Source organism: Anabrus simplex, chromosome 2 (genome assembly GCF_040414725.1).
Source record: "Anabrus simplex isolate iqAnaSimp1 chromosome 2, ASM4041472v1, whole genome shotgun sequence".
NCBI classification, from domain to species: domain Eukaryota; kingdom Metazoa; phylum Arthropoda; class Insecta; order Orthoptera; family Tettigoniidae; genus Anabrus; species Anabrus simplex.
In genome coordinates, this window is record NC_090266.1 from 629935791 (window position 1) to 629953069 (window position 17279).

The 17279-nt window shown below is 41.4% G+C and overlaps 1 protein-coding gene across 1 annotated transcript in view; it reads right to left on the reverse strand.

The window, feature by feature from the left end:
- Positions 1-14630, reverse strand: part of myo (myoglianin) — a 545101-nt gene extending 530471 nt beyond the window's left edge. Inside the window, exon 1 of the mRNA XM_067139987.2 lies at positions 14066-14630. Within this exon, the coding sequence (XP_066996088.2) occupies positions 14066-14630 (565 nt within the window). The remainder of the gene's footprint in view (positions 1-14065) is intronic.
- Positions 14631-17279: the final 2649 nt, after the last annotated feature.

The following is a 17279-nucleotide window of genomic DNA, read 5'->3' on the forward strand; positions in this document are numbered from 1 at the left end:
TTTTGTTTTCGGAGAAGGCGCTTAACGAGGGATGGTAAGGTAAGGGTGTATTCTGCCCGAAGTCAGGTCCGAACCTCCACAGAGGCGTGCCTGAGCCGGAGTTTACGTACGGTAGGGTGGCCAGTTCCTTTCCGCTCCCCCATTCCCTTACCCCCACCAACAGCGCGTGGCAACCCATCCAAATCTTGACGACGCCCAATGTTGCTTAACTTCGGAGATCTCACCGGATCCGGTGTTTCAACACGGCTACGGCCGTTGGCACGAGGGGTGGAGTGAAGTGAAAAATAGCTGAATTATTTTTAGGAGGATACTTATATCTTAAGAACTGAAGATGTTACAGACGTGGAAATTGGTATTTGGAATCTCCTTTAAAAATAAATAAACATTTACTTTTGTTTTCGGAAAATACACTTAGATGGGGGTTGGGGAAGGACTGAAGATGTTACAGATGTGGGAATAGGTATTTGGAATCTCCTTTAAAAATAAATATGCATTTATTTTTTCGACTTGAGGGAAGACTGTTTCTCACATGTACAGTTCTATGTCGCATGGTCGTCTTCGTCCCAAAAGGTAATACCACAAACATGGTTTACAAAGAATTTCTAGGGTTAATGAAACTCAATTTTTGGGTGAGTTCTTATACTTTAGGAATTTTCAGATAATGTCATAGTACAATGCCGAGTAACGATTACTTTGATCAAATTACGAAATCCACGCGAGCGAAGCCGCGAGTAATTGCTAGTTATTTATAAGCATCCTTGTGATGAAACTCGACCCCTTTTTTATGTGTTGAATTCTGTTCACATCCTGGAGTGCATTCAACACAATTGGCTAAATTAGAAAGATCCTGATCAAACAATTATGTATCCCTCATTTGAAACTTTTCCTGAAGACACACAATTGACTATGACTAAATCCTCAGCTATAAAATAGCTGCATGACATTGAGAGTACTCAGATATATATATATATGTATATTTACAATTTGCTCTACGTCGCACCGAAACAGTTAGGTCTTATGGCGACGATGGGATAGGAGAGGGCTAGGCGTGGCATGGAAGCAGCCGTGGCCTTAATTAAGGTTCCGCCCCAGCACTTTCCTGGTGAGAAAATGGGAAACCACGGAAAACCATCTTCAGGGCTGCCGACAGTGGGGTTCGAACCCACTATCTCCCGAATAGTGGATGCTGGCCGCACTTAAGCGACTGCAGCTATCGAGCTCGGTCCCAGATAATTAAATAAGCCAGTAAACTTAATTTAAAGTCTCTATTCTCAACAAACCTTGTACGTCAAAATTTGAAACTTGTGCTTAATGTGTTCAATGAGATGACTGTCCAAGGTTTATTTGCCTTGGGGTCAGATCATTTTCCGGTATTGAAAGTTTTCAGTCTACTGCTGATTTCATTAGATTAATTTATACATGGTGGAAAATTGTAAACGTAAGCTCACCTTGCAGAGATATTCGCTTCAAGGACATGTTTCAGGAACCACTCTCAAATCCAGATGATGAAAATTTCAAATTTTTAGAACATTTTCTGTCTTGGCGAGATTTTTGGAAAGACTTACCAAATTGAGCCGGTGCATTTTCCAGAGAAATATATCTTGCTATATCACACACAACTCGTGCACTGTTGGAATTAACTAAGTATTGCTCACAGGAATTGAATTTTAAATGCTTTTTGCTTAGAAGAATTTCAAACGGATGCCATTGAAGCACGATTTGGTAAGTACAGAACAATGGCAGGATCTCAGTATTTGATATCTTTGCGACAGGTATTTGAAATTGAATCAAAGATAAGAGTTCAATCTCAGCTGACCTTGTAAATTTCATCTAGTGCTTTTGGTGAAGTAGGTACAGGTTTGGATTCATTAGAAAATGATTGTGAAGGAAATATCGCCCTACCAACACCACAAAATCTTGAGTATTGTATGAATTTTGGCGAGGAGAAGCTTTTATCAGTTGAGGAACACCTGCCTGTTTTCACATATTTGTGAGGATACTGTGCTAGAGCAGTTCTTAGAAAACTGAAGTGTGAAACCTTTAAAACATACTTAGTTCTAGATAAAACATTATCGGTAACAGAAGATGATGCAAATTATGATCTTGTAATGAGACTTGATAGGAGAGGCTTGTACTGTCCAAATTCTGTGGTCATTAATGCAGTTATTTTTACTTATTTATTTGTTAAAACCTTGGCATCAGAAAAGTATGAACATTCCTTTATGAGAGATCAGTGCTAGAGGAAAAAGTTGTTGAACTAACAATGGCTTCTATTAGGAAAGAAGACTTCTTTCTTAAGGAGTTTGCCTGTTGTCAGGTTGACCACACTGATGAGAAAATTCTTAATTACACAGTGAGAAATTCTAAATAATTACCGTATGTTAAGAAGCTGAACGATGTGCAGATGGGTTCTAATGTTAAGAGGAGAAAAATGTTAACAGTAACGTAGACCTTAGATTTAGAGTGAATTATTCACTGTTGTAAAATTGTAAAATTACCTTGTACATAAAATTATTAGGCCTATTTTTTATGATTGTTATGTTTTTTTCATTATTCTGTCATGTTGGGTAGTTGTTTTCTGAAATACTTGTACAAGGAAGCCCACATTGTTAAAAGTGTTATTTTTTCCATTTGGATGAATTTTGGGATTTATGGACCGTAATTCCTGATTTGTTTTAAAAGTAGGCTTAGAATGAATGGATCATCCAGTGCCTGAATTTGTTATGAGAATGTATACAGAACAATCATACATTGTTGTAAAGATAATTATTATTTATTGAGAATATGATTTTGCTGATGTTTGTATTACTCTCTGCATTCTGCATATGAAGGTACTCTTATATGAAATATTAGCACACGTGTGCTGAAAAACGGGTTAATTTTCTCATGTGAAATTCATTTTGGCCTTTTGTATCCCTATTTTCCTCATAAAAGTAGGCTTGGAGTGAATGAATCATCCTCTGCATAATTTTTGAGAGAGATTGTACAGCAAGAGGAATCATACAGTTTTATTATTATTATTATTATCATCATTGAGATTATGATTGTCTTAATGTTTTCATTGTTCTCCACATTCCGTTCATATACATACGCATTACGACGTGAAATAATTGTGGAGATGTACTATTACAAATGTAAATTTCACCTCAAAACAATGAGGTTTCTTGTAAAATTTCAGGCAGTTTATTTTCAACACCGTAGATATGAAACCGTCCCACGGCAAATGTGTTTCTATACCGTTCATAAGTGATCGTAGGGATGGTGAGATTCGTTTGAAAATAATTAAGTTTACATGAAATCATGAACAAAATTCCTGTCATATCATTGCCTAGTTAGCCATAAAATGCAGGCTGTCTAATCTACCGTACTTGCAGCCTAACTGCTTTGACGTCATAGTCGTGCCGTGAGGCGTGTAGTATTAGAAGGTGTTGGCTCTGTCCGGCTCCTTGGCTGAATGGTCAGCGTAGTGGCCTTCGGTTCGGGGGCATCCGGGTTCGATTCCCGCCCTTGTCAGGGATTTTAACTTCGTCTGGTTAATTTCTCTGGTTCGGGGACTGGGTGTTTGTGTGCGTCTTAAATGTATAAGTTCAATTCATCAAGTCAATTCATAATAAATTAATAATAAGATTATCACTATCAGCTGGCCAAATGTTGTATAATCAAAGGCCAAAAGTAAAAAAAAAAGGTATTGGCTCAGTCCGGTGGTATTTGAAGGTGATCAAATACGTCAGCCTTGTGTCGCTAGATTTACTGGCACGTAAAGAGCTCCTGCAGGTCTAAAGTCCGGCTGCTGGGCGTCTCCGAAAACCGCAAGAAAGTAGTTAGAGGAACGTAAAGCCAATGGTATTATGATTATTATTATTATTATTATTATTATTATTATTATTATTATTATTATTATTATTATTATTATTATTATTATTTGCCTAATATCATTGCAACTTACAGTATGTTTCACCATTTCACTAGATTTTTCAGCACTAATAAACTCAAAATCTTAAATCTCTTAGATGTTATATACATATTATGGTTTATAAAACACAGTCTGTATCAGCACACAATAAATTTAATTTATCAAAACGTTTTTCGAATTTATATTCCATCATCAGTGAAATCCTTAAAATTTAATGTAATCTCAAACATAGATGACCGTATCCACAGTAAGTGTGTCGTTTAAAACTGTTGGCCAAGTCGATCTGTACTCGTTGTGGAGGGACTGGTACCACCAGTAGAACAGCTAAGCAACATGCCCAGCCAGTCCCTGCACAACAAGTACTTGATGTGGATACTCTCATGTATAGTTTGGATAATTTTAAATGCAATTTTAAGAATTGCACTGATGATTGAAGATAATTCCGGAAACCAGTTTTGATAAATTAAATTTACTTTGCGCTGATACAGACTGTGTTTTATAAACCGTAATTATGTTTATAGGGTATCAGGTATCATCAGTACTGTTGATGACTATAATTCGACTTAGATATTATCATTGATATCTTGCGTAGTGTTGCAATCAACTCCTGGCATAAAATCGGGACTGGGTCATGAACACCGACGTTAGTGACGGTGCTATGCATTAAATTAACATTTAATACACTCTGCTGGTCAGTGGACCCTGCAGTGAAATAATAATAATAATAATAATAATAATAATAATAATAATAATAATAATAATAATAATAATAATAATAATAATAATAATAATTCCACATGGCCATTCCTAGCCCGGTGCAGCCCTCCGACGGGGATGGGTGGAGTCTGCTTTGTATAGGAAACTGTGTGTTATTGTGGTGGAGGAGAGTTTTGTGTGATGTATGAGTTGCAGGACTATTGAGGGCAGCACAAACACTCAGTTCCCAAACCAAGCGATTAACTAATTTAAAGATTGAAATCCCTCAACCCTGCTGGAAATTGAACACGGCGCCCTGAGAACCGAAGCCCAAGAAACTGACCATTCAGCCACGGGGTAGGACGGTGAAACAAGTTACACTTTTCGGTCAGCCTTCTTGGCTCTTACTGTCTCAAATTCAGCAAATTTTCGTCAAGTGCCCAAAATTAAAAAAATAAAATACCGAGCTCGATAGCTGCAGTCGCTTAAGTGCGGCCAGTATCCAGTAACCGGGAGATAGTGGGTTCGAGCCCCACTGTCGGCAGCCCTGAAGATGGTTTTCCGTGGTTTCCCATTTTCACACCAGGCAAATGCCGGGGCTGTACCTTAATTAAGGCCACGGCCGCTTCCTTCTCATTCCTAGGCCTTTCCTATCCCATCGTCGCCATAAGACCTATCTGTGTCGGTGTGACGTAAAACAAACAGCAAAAAGAAAAGATGTATTAGTAAGGGAATTTACTTGCGTTAAGGCACTGATTTCGTATGCTTTGAATGTGCCATGATGACTTTCCAACTAGAACCACTTGTGGTTCGTCAAACAGTAAATGCTCATGCATGCCGTAAGGTAATTTTGTCGGCCGTATTTCGAAACGGAGACCTGTGGTTTCCTATTTCCAACGTTTTGCAAACACCGGCTGCACTCTCTTCTAACGCAGATGGGTCTGAGCAGGTGACAGTTTCCAAGTCAGTTCCAAGACGATGCTTGAAGAATGTGTTTGACAAACTGAATTTCAATGGAAAAGACAATAGAAATCAAGGATAGTGCTCCTTAGGTGAAAAAATGCCATTCTCGTGAATCGAACCGGCATACCTCGTGCATTAATCAGTTCCTTCAGTTTGGCCCACGTACGAAGATATCACAGAACGTACGTTGGTTTTTCTCAACAGTAGGGAGCTCTGCAGACGGCATGAATGTGGTTGGGCTGTGATTTCCTCATACTGTACCGTCCCAGCGAACTGGTTAACCTCTCTAGCCGTTTCCCAACAAACAAACGGATAGACAAATAAACAAAAATTGAAACAAGCCTACGTTGGACTTCGTACGCCTAATTAGACGTAATGTCCAACTCCATGGCTAAACGGTTAGCATGCTGGCCTTTGGTCCAAGGGTTCTGGGTTTGATTCCGGCTTGGACAGGGATTTTAACATTAATTGTTTAATTCTTGTGGCTCGGAGGCCGCATGTTTGTGCCGCCTTCAACATTAGAATTCACCTTATGTAGGGCACAATCCTCACAGACGCACATGTCGCTAACAGGTCATCGACTCAGGAAGATATGCACCATACCACAACGGAGGCCGTACGTTATTATTATTATTATTATTATTATTATTATTATTATTATTATTATTATTATTATTATATTAGCGACATTGAAAGTAGGTATGAGGCAAGAATTTGAAGAATACAGACAAAATTCTTCTTTCTTTTCTTCTTTCCTTAACCCGTTTACCCTCCAGAGTTGGTTCTTCTCTCGGACACAGAGAGGGATCTCACCTCTACCACCTCAAGGGCAGTGTTGTGGAGCATGAGACTTTGGGGGATAACGACCAGTACCTCGCCCAGGCGGCCTGGCATGCTATGCTGAACAAGGACCCCTGGAAGTTACAGGCAAGGAAGAGGGAAGGAATCGGCCGTGGCCTTAAGTTATGTACCATCCCGCCATTTGCTTGGAGGAGAAATGGGAAACCACGAAAAACCACTTCGAGGATGACTGATGTGGAATGGAACACCCTCTACTCAGTTGACCTCCCGAGGCTGAGTGAACCCCGTTCCAGCCCTCGTACCACTTTTCAATTTGCGTAGCAGAGCCTGGAATCGAACCCGGGCCTCCGGGGGTGGCAGTTAATCACACTAACCACTACACCACAGTGGCGGACCAGACAAAATTATAATTTTATTTATATAAATTGTCCGTTTTCGCGAATTTCTATAATGTCTCTTCGATAACTAAAGAGTCCTATGGCATGTGTTACTGTGGGATCCCACGAGATATGTGTATTTATGATTAACAGGAGATATTTATTTATTTATTTATTTATTTATTTATTTATTTATTTATTTATTTATTTATTTATTTATTAGAAAGGTAGCCTTGCGATAGGGTAGTCATTTAACATATTTACACATGGAGAGATATATCAAATAACACAAGGCATTGGGCTCAAAGAGTAGAACACGAGGTACTTAATTAAGTAGAATTGCAACATGAAATTTCTTGACACCAGGATACTTATTCTTTACAATATTTTAAAGTGCAGATACAGTACATTTTAACCAAGATTATGGCTCTGTATGTTCGGCTTCCTGGCTGAATGGTCAGCGTAATCGTCATCTGTCGAGACGGCCCCGGATTCGATCCACGGCCGGGTTGGGGATTTTAACTTTGTTTGGTTAATCCGTCTAGCTCGGGGACTGGGTGTTTTTCGTTTAAATAAACATCATCGTTTTTTATAACAGCGAACCAGTGTTACGCAATACTTCGGGGAACATCAACGCATCCGAGGTTCACTGCGATGGTGGGTTGATGCATGTATCAAATTAACGGAGGGAATTTGGAACATTTCATGTAGAAAGAGTTGCATGTGCTTTGCTCCTATGTGTTTCCCATGAGTAATGCACTCTATAGAAAAAGAGTTCCAACATGGAAATGTACCATATGTTCTTCTTCAACGTGTGAGGAATGTGTGCTGGAAGTTTGGCCTATCTTATTGTTACACTCTGTATAAACATCCCTTCGGGAGACAGTGGGTTCGAAGTTCTCCGCCAGCAGTCCTCAAGGAGGTTTTTCAGGACTTCCCATTTACACATCAGACCAATGTCATGGTCATTACATTCCCAGTCCTAGACTTTTGTCTCCTAGAGTCACTAAGATGATACATGTGTCGTGAAACACACAGCCTCATTAGATACTTTCAGCATTCAGTTTGTAGATGAACCAAGCGTCTACAGAATCCACTCTTTCCAATTGCATCTAGGACCTCGTATAGTTCTCCACTTCTTTCATTTAAAACAATAAATGAGTCTAACCATCGTTGCCTTGTACTTCCTTTGCTTTGCCTACTCTCTATGGCCAAGTCCATTATTCTCCGAGGTAACCTGCACTCCTCCATTTGCCTCACATAAAATTCACCATTGAAGAGGATTATAATTATAATATTATCTGCTTTACGTCCTACTAACTACTTTTCCGGTTTACGGAGACCACCGAACTGAGCCAGGAACGAACCTGCCAAGTTGGTAACAGAAGGACAGCGCCTCAACCGTCTGAGCCACTCAGCCCGACCCGAAATGGATTAATATGCAGTGTCATATATCGAGTTCATTCACAACTTAGTCTTTACACCCTCTTTATATTATTATTATTATTATTATTATTATTATTATTATTATTATTATTATTATTATTATTATTATTATTATTATTATTATCATAGCTCACTCTGTGGATCAGTTGTAGTGTCGGCCTCCGGATTTCCAGGTCGTTAGTTCAAACCAAGTTGAGGTGGCCAGATATTTGAAGTGCGGAGAAAGTTCATTCGAGACCCTATGTCACCGAGCAAGTAGCCGCGCGGTTTGGGTCACGTAGCTGTCAGCTTGCATTCGGGAGATAGTGTGTTCGAACCCCACTGTTTGCAGCCCTGAAGATGATTTTCCGTGGTTTCCCATTTTCACATCAGTCAAATGCTGGGACTGTACCTTAATTAAGGCCACGGACGCTTCCTTCCCACTCCTAGCCCTTTCCTGTCCCAACGTCACCATAAGACCTGTGTCGGTGCGACGTAAAGCAACTCGCAATAATAATAATAATAATAATAATAATAATAATAATAATAATAATAATAATAATAATAATCTAATGGTACTGGTTTTGTGTTTCACTAACTACTTTTACGGTTTTCAGAGACGCCGAGGTGGCGGAATGTGGTCCTTCAGGAGTGATTTTACATGCCAGTAAATCTGCCGGCACGAGGCTGGCGTATTTGGGCACCGTCAAATACCACCGGACTGTTCATGACTGTTGTTTGAAGGGGCCTAACATCTAAGGGACTTTGTTCAGGTTCGAAGCCACTAACTTGAACTCAGAATGTGCTCTACCGTTTGAGCTACTTAGCCCGACTATTATTATTATTATTATTATTATTATTATTATTATTATTAATCAATGTATTTATATATTATTCTGCTTACCCTCCAGGGTTGGTTTTTCTCTCGGACTCAGCGAGGGATCCCACCTCTACCGCCTCAAGGGCAGTGTCCTGGAGCGTGAGACATTGGGTCGGGGGATACAACTGGGGAGGATGACCAGTAACTCGCCCAGGCGGCCTCACCTGCTATGCTGAACAGGGGCCTTGGTGGGGGATGGGAAGTTTGGAAGGGATGGACAAGGAAGAAGGAAGGAAGCGGCCGTGGCCTTAAGTTAGGTACCATCCCGGCATTTGCCTGGAGGAGAAGTGGGAAACCACGGAAAACCACTTTCAGGATGGCTGAGGTGGGATTCGAACCCACCTCTACTCAGTTGACCTCCGGAGGCTGAGTGGACCCCGATACAGCCCTCGTACCACTTTTCAAATTTCGTGGCAGTGCCTGGAATCGAACCCGGGCCTCCGGGGGTGGCAGCTAATCACACTAACCACTACGCAACAGAGGCGGATTTATTTATTTATTTATTTATTTATTTATTTATTTATTTATTTATTTATTTATTTATTTATTTATTTATTTATTTATAGCATTTAAAGCCTTTCCTAATACGACCATTAGTGAGCTTTCTGCAGCTTAACTGTGTCTGGAAATGGCATGCAAGGCCCGTGCATGTGGCGTCATCACGTCCAACAAGTACTTCGTGTTACTGGTCTACGTAATCAGCTATCGTCTGACGTTCACCTTTCGATGAGAGACGGATTGTTATCAAAGGATGAGGGGCAGCCAGAGTTGCTGCACTCTGCCCAAATTTCAGCATGAAACGTCTAGCCTATGACAATGACTGCGATGATGGATGGTCTTCAATATCTACACTTTCCTATTAAACGTCCTGCCTGTATTGGTTCTATGCAAGGTAAACTGGCTAAGAGGACAATAGGCCTAGATCTCTCGTGAGATATACTCTTATCAGTATCATATGCCTTTTTGCATGGGCTAGAGCAAGAATGTTAATTACACTGAACTGTATTGAACCAAGCGAGTTGGCTGTGCGGTTAGGATCACGCAGCTGTGAGCTTGCATTCGGGAGATGGTGGGTTTTAACCCCACCACCGGCATCCATGAAGATGTTTTCCGTGATTTCTCACGTTCAACTCAGGTAAATGCTGGGCATGCACATTAATTGAGACCACTTCCATCTCAGCCCAATCTCTTTCCCATTCTTAGGTCACTGAAAACTTTCGATGTGTTAGTGCGACGTTAAACCACTAAGAACCGAGCTCGATAGCTGCAATCGCTTAAGTGCGGCCAGTATCCAGTATTCGGGAGATAGTAGGTTCGAACCCCACTGTCGACAGCCCTGAAAATGGTTTTCCGTGCTTTCCCATTTTCACATCAGGCAAATGCTGGGGCTGTACCTTAATTAAGGCCACGGTCGCTTCCTTCCCACTCCTAGCCCTTCCCTATCCCATCGTCGCCATAAGACCTATCTGAGTCGGTGCGACGTAAAGCAACTAGCAAAAAAAAACACTAAGAAAAGATCAAAGTAATAATAAATAACTAGGTTGACATTGACAATTGTGAGGTTTGAGCAACAAAAATAACGCATCTGATTAGACGACTAGGATGTGTCGCAGTCATCAGTCTCATATACTTATGTGTATTTGGATACCTGTCTTTTATGTGCCTGTGGGAGTGTGTTTCAAACCGAATCAAACTCCATGGCACTACATTCCTCGCGCGCTCTTAGCTTACCAACCGACAGTGATAAGGTGTCGCTCCCAAGAGTCCGTTGGAGTAGGCATTACGGTGGACTCACTTAGTTCATATATGGTAGCACCCCGCGACTTGATGAGGAAAGCAACGGAAAGCTGCTTCACTTCCCATTTTCCTAGTACGCCTCGTTAGGAGCACCTTACCTATCTGTGAAAACTGATGGTGAAATCACTGGACATCCGACCAGTCATCAATTTGAGGACTCAACCAACCAACCATGAGTACTACTAACGGCTGAGGAATCAATTAAGGACGCATTTAATGAACCCCACATCCCCTCTATGAACAATCGTGCACGCGAAATGGACAAGGGTTCCCGTCGAGATCGAAATGATCGGCCTTGGAATCGACCCATGATCTCTCTCGAATGCTAGTAATTAATTTGTGACAAGTATTGAAAGATCTAGGGGCTGCCTGGCCGAGGCAGTAGAGGCGTGTTCGGTTTGCCCGGAAGGACGTGGGTTCGAATCCCCGTCAGGAAGTCGGAAAATTTAAGAATGGAGATATCCACTTCCGGAGGTGCACATGACCCTGAGGTTCACTCAGCCTACACAAAAAATGAGTACCGGGCGTAGAGGTAACAACTCTACCCTACCAAGTACTGAGGTTACGGATAGTGGAAGCCTTTACCTTCCACCCCTCCAAGGGCCTTCATGGCCTGTACGGAGATGACTTTGCTTTGCTTTTGCTGAAAGATCTACTGACAGCATACCAAACCGTACCATTTTTTAACCGTAAAGGAAGCTGTTATAATCTTCTTTGAGTAGCTAGCTTTAAATGATCGCTGTGATACGTCGTTCTTGTGATTAAACAGCAATTACTAAGATATGTAGTTCTTTTATAGGGTTGTAATGATGGTCAGAAAAATTTCGTCATACTCTCCGTCTTCCTTAACAACAGCCGTGCGGCTCGACCTGTAACCTCTAGAAAGCAGATTTTTTTAAAATACAGTTCATCAGTATGACCTCTCAGGCTCGATGGTAGCCATACTGATCAACTGTCTGCTTTGTCATCATCGTGGAGCATTCTGTCGCCACCAACAATCTACTGTGGCTGTGATGATAGGCAGCCAGCAGTCGAGCATACTTAAATTGTCTTCCAAGATACTGAATATCGACTGCAGGCACTTACGGTTAAGAAATACATTCGTTATTAACTGATTTTTCTTGTCTCCAGTTTACTTATTAATGAATTATATTCGACTATTTAAAACGTTAGATACACAAATATTACAAAAGTCAGATATCAATAGAAAATTAATTTAAGCCTATGCTATGGCGTTGCTGAATATCAGTGAAAGAAGACTCAGTCCGTTACAAAATACAGAACATAGCGACGAGGATAGCTCTCCGCACTTTGGTGTAAACACCCTCACCTTTATATAATTTGAGAATGAACATCCATTTTTGTTTCTGTACCCAATGGCGGTGAAACAGGCTAAACACTAAGATGTCGTTTCCAAAAGCTTCAATTCTCTTTGGTGTTAAAATTTCACATACAATATGTTCGTAACTGTGTTCATTGAAACCCATAGTATTGAACCTTGAAATAATGTCTTGTGAAAATTGAATAAAACTGAAGTAGAAATTACTGGTTTACAGATTATAAAAAGTTCCAACACCTGATATTCATCCTTCCCACTGTGTATGACTAGTTGTAAATCAGAACTTTGTTTTATATTGCTGGAAACGAAATCTCTATAGAAACAGAACTTACGAAGCTATTCCCACACTGTTCAGACCACTGCATTTGCTGGCCAGTAAAATGTATTTTATCAAACCAATCAGACTATTTCTAGAATGCCAGTCAATATATTTAGCTCTCTAGAATCTAGAATGTTGAGTATATTTCCTTCTAGAAGATATTTTTGAAATTAGTCGTCTGGCCGCACCATTTTCTAAAATACGACATAAAAACTTGCAAACGTGAGAAATTACAGAAAAGCTATTAAGAACTGAAAAGAAAATTAACTTAAGCCCGAAATATTGCTGAATGTCAGTGAAAGAAAACTGAACACAAACAAAGAGTTCAGTATGTTACCAAATACAGAATATTGCGATGAAGACAGCTCTCCGCTCCTTGGTTTGCAAACCCACATCTCAGAACTTGTACAATTGAGAATGAATTTTCTTCTTTTCTTCTATATCTTATAATAAAGAAGCGGACTAAACGATAGGAGACTGTTTCGAAAATCTCATCTTCTCTAAAGTCTTAAAATTTCACATATGTTTGTAACTGTATTCATAGAAACTTTTAATATTGGGGTATGAAGGAATTTCTTGTGAACACTGAATAAAAATGAAACGGAAATGATTGGTTTACAGCTGACAAACAGTGTCGTCTTATCAACTGGAGTTGAGAAATTAAGAGATAGACTTGTAATATAAACTGGACTCAATGGCTCATATACAAAAGAAATCTAGAGGCAGTCGGTAGAACATACTAGTGTGTTAATCTCCCTGGGAGTCTCCTTTTCTGCCTTACAACAATGTTTGATTGTTGAGATTGCTCCTGTTCCTGTTCTAACTTAGATATTCCAGTCACGAGGTGGCTGTGCGTGTATCGACAACCCCAACAACAATCGATTGAAACCGTGTGCCTTGGCTCCGCACTAACACGGCTAGTGTATGATGTTCATGTATTGAAGGTGAGTGGCTAATAGGATCCTTTATATCAGCCGGTAACGGTGATTTCATCATTACGGAACTACTTGCATTCAAAATTGCTTTTCGGAAACAATAAGAAATCTACAGCCAATAACACAAATTCAACCACTGTAATTCGAAATCCATCCATTGTCTAACATATGGTATTCACTTTGCCCCCGTATATGATTAGTTGTAATAAGACTTAGTCATAAACTGTTGGAAACGTAATCTCCATAGAAACATAACTTATAAAAGTATTCTCACAGCTATCAAAACAATGAATTTGCTGGCCTAGAAAACATATTTTATCAAACCAATCAAAATATCTCTAGAATGCCAAAATATTTAGCTCTCTAGAGTCCACAATGTCAAAAATATTTTCATTTAGAAGACAGTTTTAAAATTATTTTTCTGGTCACACCATTTTCTAAAATACGACATAAAAACCCAGCTTAACCATTAACATTCTTCAGTTTGGAGGTTAAGCTGAGGTTTTCTTAGCTCGTACCAATGTGGCTCAAGTAAGTTCTCTAGGCAGGTTTGCAGGCCTCAACTGCAATATACGAACAATCAAGACAGCAATACTTAGAGAAAGATGTACAGTACTTACGGGGTTGGGCAAAGGCGATCACTCTCTCCGTCCGCGCATGGAAGTCGTCCTCTTCATCCAGGATGACGGGACCCGGTTTGAAGGCTCCAGAAGAGGTTGACGGCGCCGGTTCGTCTCCCTGCATGCCATGGATAGAAGTGGGAAGAGGGTTTCCTCCCCCTAACCGATACGCTTCCAGCATCTGATGGATCCGAGGGATCCTCGGAAATTGACGTCCTGTCATATTTGGCGCCTGTGCCAATCCTAATTTACTTAGGATCTGCTCCTTGATCGCTTCCAGGCTGAGGTTCCGCAGCCCCTCGCGCATCATGCACGAAGAGCAGCCGGTCTGGGGCGGCATCGTGGTTGTAACATCTTGCTGCCTGCCGTCTCCTAAGATATCTTTTTCCGTCACTACCTCGCCGCCGTCGCTGGCGTCGTGCATGGAGGCCGATCTCAGTTTGCCGTGCTTGCCCGGGACTATCCGACTCAAGTGGTTGGCCGCGGGCTCAGCCAGTACGCACACGAGCGCCGTAGAGAGCGCCAGGGCGACCCCGAGCCGTAGCGCTCCAGGTGGCCGCTCCATGGCGCGCCTCACTCAGATCTTGCCCGCTGACCGACTGGGGTCGGGGTGGCAGGCGCGATGGCGTCAACTCTCGACCAGGAGGAGAGGGGAGGGGGAGGCAACGGCGGAGGGGGAGGGGGAAGGCAACAAGAAGATGAAGAAGGCAAAGGGTGCTGATGTCGTTTAAAAACCGTAGAGAAAGAATTAGAAATGCCAGTTTTCAGGAACAAAGATTAGAACGAAAGAGTAAAAAGAGAGGGTATGTGGAAGGGGAAAGATAGCGTCCTAGTTTTTTTCTTTTAGAATATCCCTACCATCAACCCTTCATCAAATAATTATAATAGGCTTGGCGGCTCTCTAAACAGGTATATAACTTACCTTGCGCAGGTAGAAAAAAATATCAAACATCTTTAATCTCAACTTCCACGTCACTATAAAATACAGAAGTTATTTATACCAAGCGTTTTTTACTCTTTCTTTGGATCAAGTTAAGTTGGAGCCCGCCTCACGTGATGAAGGCTGGAGAACATTTAGCACCCGATGGAAAGAAGTTTGCAGGAGGGTGTAAGATTATTAGCCTTGCTTTCGTTGGAGTGACAACAGTAATTTTGAAGCGTCAATGAGTTTGGAATAGTAGCTGGACCGGGTTCAGTACTCGGTATAGGACTATTTGGATTTTGAACGAAAAGAAAAGGGAGCTTGATGAGGATACGGCTAACCCTCCCCCCGCACCAGACCGTCCGGCATCGGTCTATCGACAACGTTTACCAGCCCAGTCTTTATATAAGCGTGCGCAAATTTTTTTCTCTTTTTCGTTTTTCTTCAGGCTTGATTTGCTCCTAACGCGCAACGCAGTGGCAGATGTGGGCGTGGTCTAGCAGCACACCACGTGGTCGTCTCCCTTGGCGCTCCTAGCAACTAACTACATGGGCTCTTTCCTAGGGCAGCTTCCTTCTTAATAGACAAATGGGTTCAGCCAGCATACTTCATAGAGCTCGTCATTGCGGTACTGATGCTAGTGCTTCAACTAGGGAGAAAAGAAACCCGCTTATGATATGCACTTATTTTTCAGTAATCATCTACAAATACAGGTGATTGTCAAATTATTAGGGACATTGACAATGGAACTGTTTGGGGTAGCCTAGACCGACTGCAATGAAACGTGGTGAGATGATCAATTAAGACCTCAGAATATTGCTGCACGTTTGCCGTTTGTTACAATAGACCGTCCACTGAATGAGAAAATTAACGATTCTGAAGAAGAATCGGCCTGTTTCCTTGTTTGTGCTAATAAAATATTATATTAATAGGATACACCTTTATACATAGATGACGAAGATTTCATATATAATATTTTAGCTTCCATTATAACCGATACAGAAATATCAAAACCCTGATACTTCGATATATTCATATACTGCGTGTGTTAGTAAATGGGATTTATGGAGCATGCAACTTTGTTCGTGCTATCAAAATTCCATTTTCGGCAAGACGTATTTTATGTAACGTTCAAACAGAATTATAGGTATGTTATTTCTGCAGTGCATATGCAAGGTCATCCTTCAGCATGATCAGTTAACTGCTCCGAGCCGCCCCGCTATAATTCAGTAATTATTGATTACAATTTATTTAACGGTAAAATGTTTATTACTCTTAAATTTGAGATATGCTAATTGATCGTTCACCCAAGTTTCACTGAAATCTGTCCGGTCCAAACCAGACAGTTCTCTTTTAGTATCTCCTTCTGTCAATATTTGCAATTCACTTTCTTTCTTTCTAAATCCGTTTATCCTCCAGGGTTGGTTTATCCTTCGGACTCAGCGAGGGATCCCACCTCTACCGCCTCAAGGGCAGTGTCCCGAAGCATGAGACTTTGGGTCGAGGGATACAACTCGGGAGAACGACCAGTACCTCACCGAGGTGGCCTCACCTGCTCTGCTGAACACGGGGTCTTGTGCGGGAATGGGAACATAGGAAGGAATAAACAAGAAAGAGGGAAGGAAGCGGCTGTGGCCTCAATTTAGGTACCATCCCAGCATTTGCCTGGAGGAGGAGTGGGAAACCAAGCAAACCTATTTCGAGGATGGCTAAGGTAGGAATCGGAACCCCCTCTACTCAGTTGACCTCCCGAGGCTGAGTGGACCCCGTTTCAGCCCTCGTACCACTTTTCAAGTTTCGTGGCAGAGCCGGGAATCAAACCCGGGCCTCCGGAGGTGGGAGCTAATCACACTAACCACTACACCACAGAGGCGGTCGTCTGTAATTCCCAAGTGAAAATATATTCTGCTCAGTTCTTGGAATGTAGTGAGTAACTTGTTTTAACTGTCGAAACGTCCGGTTCCATGGCTAACTGGTTAGCGTGCTGGTCTTTGGTCACAGGTGTCCCGGGCTCGATTCCCGACAGGGTCAGGAATTTTAACCATAATAGATTAATTACCCTGGCACGAGGACTGGGTAAATATGCCGTCTTCACCATCATTTCATCCTCATTACGACGCGCAGGTCGCCTACGGACGTGAAATCAAAAAAAGGAGGCCACACGCCATTATTATTATTTCTGTTGAAATATCAATACCACATTCATACATAAGCAGCAGCTTATTGAAGAACTAAAATAATATGGCGGGAGCAATTGCAGTATAAAGAACTAGCAAGGAATAGCACAGAAAC